Source organism: Hibiscus syriacus, unplaced genomic scaffold, assembly GCF_006381635.1.
Source record: "Hibiscus syriacus cultivar Baekdansim isolate YM2019G1 unplaced genomic scaffold, ASM638163v2 tig00111463_pilon, whole genome shotgun sequence".
In the NCBI taxonomy this organism is placed as follows: Eukaryota; Viridiplantae; Streptophyta; class Magnoliopsida; order Malvales; family Malvaceae; genus Hibiscus; species Hibiscus syriacus.
This window is the reverse complement of record NW_024063098.1, coordinates 2,910,356-2,917,565: the sequence shown is the minus strand read 5'-3', so window position 1 is coordinate 2,917,565 and position 7,210 is coordinate 2,910,356. Positions and strand designations below refer to the sequence as shown.

General features: G+C 36.1%; 1 protein-coding gene across 1 annotated transcript; it reads right to left on the bottom strand.

The window, feature by feature from the left end:
* Window positions 1-4,808: 4,808 nt before the first annotated feature.
* LOC120163565 (probable sugar phosphate/phosphate translocator At1g12500) lies at window positions 4,809-6,257 on the bottom strand. The gene has a single exon (XM_039173471.1). It carries the CDS (start codon window positions 6,142-6,144, stop codon window positions 5,074-5,076), a length of 1,071 nt encoding a protein of 356 aa, XP_039029402.1. The 5' UTR covers window positions 6,145-6,257; the 3' UTR covers window positions 4,809-5,073.
* Between the last annotated feature and the right edge of the window lie 953 nt (window positions 6,258-7,210).

The window sequence follows — 7,210 nt, the reverse complement described above, 5'->3', positions numbered from 1 at the left end:
GGGAGGAAGCCATTCTATCGTCAACTCATATCTTGAACCGAGTTCCTCATAAGAAATTAGATTCTACCCCATATGAATTGTGGAAAGGATACACTCCTAATTTACAATACCTGAAAGTGTGGGGATGTCTGGCTAAAGTGGGTTTGCCAGACTTTAAGAAGTATACCATTGGACCTAAAACTATTGATGCAGTGTTTATAGGGCATGCTACGAATAGTGCTGCATACAGATTCATGCTTTTACAATATTATTCTATTTGTGAGTCAAGGGATGCTGTTTTCTTTGAAAATACTTTTCCTTTAAAGGAACCGAGAATAAATATTGAAACACAAATAGAAAATATTCCATCAACTTCTTCTAGTAATCCTGCTAGGTCTTCTGAACAAATTGATTTTGAGCCTAGAAGAAGTAAAAGGCAAAGAGTTGAAACCTCTTTTGGACCAGACTTTATTACTTCCTTTAGTTATGAGATAAATGATTTAGACTTCATTTCAGATCTTATAGCTCAAATTTTTCTGTTAGATGAGGATCCTAAAACTTTTGAAGAAGCTATAAGATATATCGATGCTAGTTTTTGGAAAAACGCTGTTAATGATGAACTAGAATCGATAATGTCTAATCATACTTGGGAATTAGTTGACTTGCCTAAGGGACTCAAACCAATCTCCAACAAATGGGTCTTCCGGAAGAAACTAAGGCCAGATGGTTCGATTTAGCGGTACAAGGAAATGTTAGTCGTCAAAGGGTTCACTCAAAGGTTTGGTTTAGACTACTTTGATACATACTCTCCCGTTATAAAAAATCTCAACGATTCGTGCATTATTTGCACTAGCCTCTATTCATAAGTTACAGGTACATCAAATGGATGTTGAGACTGCTTTCTTGAATGGAGATCTAGATGAGGAGATTTACATGGAGCAACCACTAGGTTTTGAAGCACCTGGTATGGAAGGCAAAGTCTGTAGACTCAAAAAGTCACTCTATGGACTTAAGTAGGCTCCTAAACAGTGGTATGAGAAATTTCATAAAACTATTCTTAGTTTTGGTTTTGTTATGAATGGTTCAAATGCTTGTGTGTATTCGAAGATGTTTGACACTGAATGTGTTATCATAAGTCTTTATGTTGATGACATGTTGATTTTCAGTTCTAACATTGAGTCTATTAACAAAGTTAAAAATTTCTTGTCAACTAAGTTTGGGATGACAGATTTAGGAGAAGTAGATGTAATCTTAGGAGTCAAAGTTACCAAAATTGAGAAGGGATTTTCTTTATGTCAAGCACATTATATAGAGAAAATGCTAAAGAAATTTGACAGTTTTGATGTCGTCCCTGTTCGAACTCCGTATGATCCTAACATACATCTAGTTAAGAATAAAGGAAGTAGCATTTCCCAAATTGAATATGCTAAATTAATTGGGAGCTTAATGTTCTTAATGAACTATACTCGGCCTGATATTGCTTATGTTGTGAGCAGACTGCGTAGATATACTTATAATCTAAGTGGTGAGCACTGGATTGCTCTTAAACGCTTACTGACGTATCTTAAGGGTACTTTGGATTGGAAACTTGAGTTTGTTGGCTTTCCTGTGGTACTAGAAGAATATATTGATGCCAACTGGGTTTCTGATAATAATGAGGTAAGCTCTACGAGCGGGTATGTTTTTACTTTGGGTGGAGCAACAATCTCGTAGAAATCATCAAAGCAGACTTGTATTGCTCGTTCTACCATGAAGTCAGAGTTTATAGCTCTTGACCTAGCTGGGCAAGAAGCCGAGTGGCTCAGAAGCTTGTTAGCAAATATTCCGTTGTAGGGAAGACCGACTCCTCCAGTTTCATTGTTGTGTGATTCACAAGCTGCGATATGTGTGGCTAAGAACCAAGCTTACAATGGTAAGAAAAGACACATTCGCATAAGACATGAATCAGTTAGACACTTAATAAAGAATGGAGTGCTCTCTTTAGAGTATGTGAAGTCGAAAAGGAACCTAGCAGATCCGCTTACCAAAGGGTTGAGTTGGAAGCTGGTCCTAGATTCGTCGAGGGGGATGGGTCTCAAGCCCATTGGTTGAGGAATTCATGGTGGATACCCAACTTAGTTAATTAAGTTCCATGTGGTCAAACGAAACCATGGAAAGACTCATAGTGCAGATTCCTACTTCCTATCCCTATGACGAATAATATGCATGCCCAGGATGAGCTTAAGTACTCTTAATAAATTCATATCCCAGGCTTTGGGTGGTCTTAGTGAGAAAGACTTGATGAATTTACCGATTTTGGATGAATATCTATTCTTAATAAGTTCATAACCCAATTTGAGTGGGTATTCCTAAGTGAGAAGGAAATAATGAACTTACCAACAGAAAGGTTGAGTTTGTTAAACTCTTAATAAATTCAAATCAAAGTATTTGGATGGTTCTAATGATAATGACTTATTGAATTTACCGATAAATGAGGTTGAATATTTATTCTTAATGACTTCTTAGCCTAGAGTTTGGGTGGTTCATTTATAATGAACTTGAAAAAAATCACCATACTCTTTGTGAGGTTAAGCTTTTATAAAAGCTCTTAATTATTTTATATCCATGTTAAGGGTGGTTTATATCGAGATAAACTTGATGAAATAACCTATGTAAGTGATAAGGGTTAGCCGCCTTCTATGAAAAATGTTGGGCCATTTTTCTAGCACACTTACTAGAATCCTGAGGTAAGATGGCCAAATATATACTTTTGTATATATATATATCTTACACACATCGAGGACTCAGGTGGATGAAGGGGTTAGTTGTGTGTTATGAGTTTACCCCCATCTTAGAAAGTTCCAGACTAGTTTCACTTATCTAAGAGAAGGATTGCTCATTATCACTATGTACTAGTTCCAGATACGTTCACTAGTGCTTAAGCAACTAATCTCGCTATTGCTCTTCTGGAAAGTTTGTTTTCGAGTTTCAGAAGAATTCTTTCGCATTAGTGGGGGAATGTTGGTAATGATCAATCTCACATAGTATTGGAAATACTATTGGGAATAGGTATTTATGGTTTGGATTTCTCACTTCCTTGTTGAGTGAAAGAGAACAAGGGGACTCTCGCGCACCGCCGCTGCCGTCGTCCGTCTCGTCTCGTCTCAGCTCGACACGGCTTGGAACGGCTCGACTCGTGGTAATACGTGTCTTCGACACGTCCACGCGGATACTATCTTTTTAGAGAAAATTCTTGAGGAATTTCTCTTTGAAAGAAACAAATGGAAAAATGTGAAAGATTTCAACTGATATTTATAGGCTGCTGAGGACTGTTTAAATTTAAATGATAACAGCTGGTTTATAAGAGTTATCATAAATTAAACAGCTTTTCTTAAATTAAATCAAAAACGTTAAGATGTATCTAGCTGTTAATATCAGGAGTTACAGGAGTTATTTGATTTAATTTCAGGGGTTACATGATATAAATTTCGGGAGTTATAACAGTTGAATAATGATGCAATGAACCTAGATTATTTCTGAGTCAAGTTCATCTAGACGTTTCAGCTGTTACAAAGAAGAGATTTAATCCTGAAATTTTATGGACGATTTTAACCCTATTTCTAGCCTATAAATAGAGAGCTATATTCAACTTCTCAACTCACTCTCAACATTTCAGAATTCACTCTCCAAGTGTTTTCTAAAGTTCTCTCTGTGTGCTTTCCGATCAGAAGTGCAATACCATCAACATTCCACTCCAGTTTCGGGTGTACAAAATTCAGAGCAACCGTGTTAACCTCGGGGGACGGTCCGCCTACTACAACGATTACACACATTGGGGCGAATTCGTTTCTAAGGCAGTGATTATACCACGACACAGTTTACCAATTTGTTCTTTTTCAATTATTGTTTATCTTTCCTGTCAGTGCTAACGGTGTGGTTTTGCAGTCTATTTTACCAACAAAAATAAACAAAATATAACTTTTTCATTCAAGTTCGGTTCATTTTCGTCCTAACAACAAGTTGGGATCAGCAAATACATGAAGTTCTATTCTCTCCAATTTTTACCAAATATTCTAAAGTTGTCTACACTTCTCTTATAAATAAAAAATAAATAAATGGCCAACAGTGGCAGAGCGGTGAGGATGTGAACGTCCCCACCCTGAAAGTTTTCGTGTCCACCCTAAAATATGAGTTTTTTTCTATTAGTTACTTATTTTACTAACGGTGCCCACTCTAAAATTTTATTTATACCCATCCCATTTAAAAATTTTATGTTGTTAATATATGTTTGCCTAGCCTAAAAAATATTTCTGATATGCCACACCAATAATCATAAAGCTTATGAAAAACATGCCCTAGGCTAATTCATTGCCCCATCTACTTGAATTGAAGTCATCCATTCTGTTTTCCTCATCATGTTAAATGCAGAAAATGACATCCATGATGAGAAATAACTGTGAACAATTGACAAATTTATCATTGGATAGGGGAAAAACCACATTATACATCATAAAGATGAACTCTCAAATGGTATACAAGAAAGTTCAATGCAGATTCTCAGTGACACCTGAATAATGCACCAAGGTATCATTTTCAAGCCGTTACATCATGCAAAAACATGTTTCCTTGAGAAATCTAAAACTCAAATCAAAGGACAAGACCCCAAAACATAAATATTGCCAACCAAATCAAAATTTTCTAAACTCAGAAACAAGACCAAAGGTGTGTCAACCATGCATTACATTTTTAAACTGCGAATAGAGCAATTGGAAATTGCAAGATTCAGCAGCACAGCAGATATGTGCAAGTATAGAAGTAGAGAACACATAAAACTGAACAGTTGAATTGATTTTGATGAAGCAAATCCATATGATAAGATTACAAACAGGGGAAAGTTCTCTTGGATCACCCCAGATTCTTCCTATACAATCCAATTCAATAACAATTTTATCCAATTTTTCTGTGCTTCTTTCCCTCGATTAAATCTAATGAAGAAAACAAGAAATTTATAGTAAATGATAAAGGAAAATAAGAAGGAAAAGAAAAGAAAAGAGGCGGCACCAGTGTTTGTGGCAACCAAAAAGAATCACATTCTTTGTTTTCCAACTTATGCTGTCAATGTGCTGTAACCTTAGATCTCTTCTTTGCTTCACTGTAAAGCACAACTCCCATAACCGTAACGGCGAACCCGATTATCCCCATGACGGTCACCGGATTCCTGAAGACCAAAATCGACACGAACGCGGCCAATGCAGCTTTGGCATTGCCTAAGACCTGCAAAGTAAGGGCACTTGTATGCTTGGTAACCAAGAAATTAGTCAAATTCACCAAATAGGCCACCGTAGCATTCCCAATCAATAAGAAAATGATAAACGAATCACTCCTGGCTTTCTCAGCCGTGACCCTTGCAACATTCCCTTCAATATAAAGAGAAAATGGCAACAAAATCAATGCAGCCATAGGTGCCATATACAACAACAAGTTCATGGAGTGTAGCTTCTCGGTTTCATTAGTTAACAAAATCCCTTGGACCACAGATTTCAAAGCACGACCAGAAGTGGAACCAATGCAAACCAAAAACCCAAACAAGTTAAACAAAGGCTCACTGTTGGTGGCCAAAACAATCCCAAAAACCACAGGCAAGAGTGCAAAATAAACCTCAGCGGATTCCTTCTTGCAAGTGATTAAGAAAGCGAAGATGGCGGTGAAGAAAGGAGTGGTGGCGCCAATAGCTTGGTTAAACGAAACGGGGATGTACCTTAAGGAAGTGTTCCCACAGACCACGGAGAAACAGAAGATGAGACACAAAGCCAAGATCTTGAGGAACTGCTTCCTCGACAGAATGTTTTGCCTTGGGACTATTTGAATGAAGTTTATGGACACGTAGCTGTATGAAGCGCATGAAAGCATGTGAAGCATGGTGAGGAAGATTGGATAACGGTAGCCATAAAAGCTGAGGAGATACTTGTTGAGCAAAAGCACGCCGATGTTGGACATGAACCATGAGGCGATGATCAGTACCGTTAAAAGGTTAGGAGAGAGACGGGATCCAACGGCGTACGTGCTGTTCTTAAGTTCAGCAGTTGGGGTTGCCGGAATGTCCAGAACCTGGTCGTCGGCAGTAGTCACGGTTGAGTCCAGTCTTGGATTGCTCATCCTCCTTGTCCATGTCTGCGCTTCCACCATTTGGGATCACAGTAAAGATACCAACTTTGAGCTCAAAGATTCAATCTTTTTTCCAAGAAAAAAGAAACAAGAGGAGAAGAAAGAAATTGTTTTCCCCTTGTGTGGCTGGTTAGATCGAAGGGGGTGAAGGGAGGAGGTTATGGTCAGGAGGTGATCTGATCGGAGGGTGAAGATTAAGATTTCAGAAAATGGAGAAATGTGAACCTTTGGATTGGAATAAAGGATGATGGAGTGAATTTAGATGCAGGGGAAATGTCGATGATTGATTCAGTATTAAGACACCCACAAAGATTTTTTGTTCTCCCTTTTTTATCACCATTAAGCAAACAAATCAAAGCTTAAAGTTCAATTATAGGTTTAATTCATGATTTGCCTCAAAAACTATATCTCTTTTATCATTTTAGTCCAACATTATTATTTATGTTAAAATATAGGCTAAACTACTATTTAAACTATCAGTTTTATTTTTTAGTAGCTAAATTTTTATTTGTTTCAAAATCATACTTAATATTTGTTTTTTTGTTGTATTTTAGTATTCATCGTTAATAACGTAACGAGATTGTTGCACGCGACATTTTTATGGGTAAATTACACTATCACTTAACTATCTTCTATTCCTATTTTGGTCACTAATATTTAAAAAAAAATCAATTTAACTATTCAACTTTCAAATTACTCATGTTTTAATCACTTTAATTTATTTTATTAATATTTTTCTGACATGATATTTTTATTATTTTATTATAAAATTAAAATAAAAAAATAAATTTAAAAATTAGAATGATTAAATTAGGAGTAATTTGAAAGTTAAGTAATTAAATTAAAACAACTAATCTTTAATGATCAAAATAGGAGTGAGAAGATAGTAGAGTGATGAATGATGTAATGTACCCATACAAAAATAGCATTTAACGGCGAGATACCAAAAAGAAATAAAAAGTAAACGTTAGGTATAATATTAAAATAAATAAAAGTTTAAGTACTAAAATAAAATAAAATTGATAATTTAGATACAGAACGTGTAATTTACTCTAACGATAGTGATATGTAAGTATTAAAACATCTC

Excerpts from the sequence above, each read along its gene's own strand:
- LOC120163565 (XM_039173471.1), bottom strand. The coding sequence starts at position 6,144 with ATGGTGGAAGCGCAGACATGGACAAGGAGGATGAGCAATCCAAGACTG.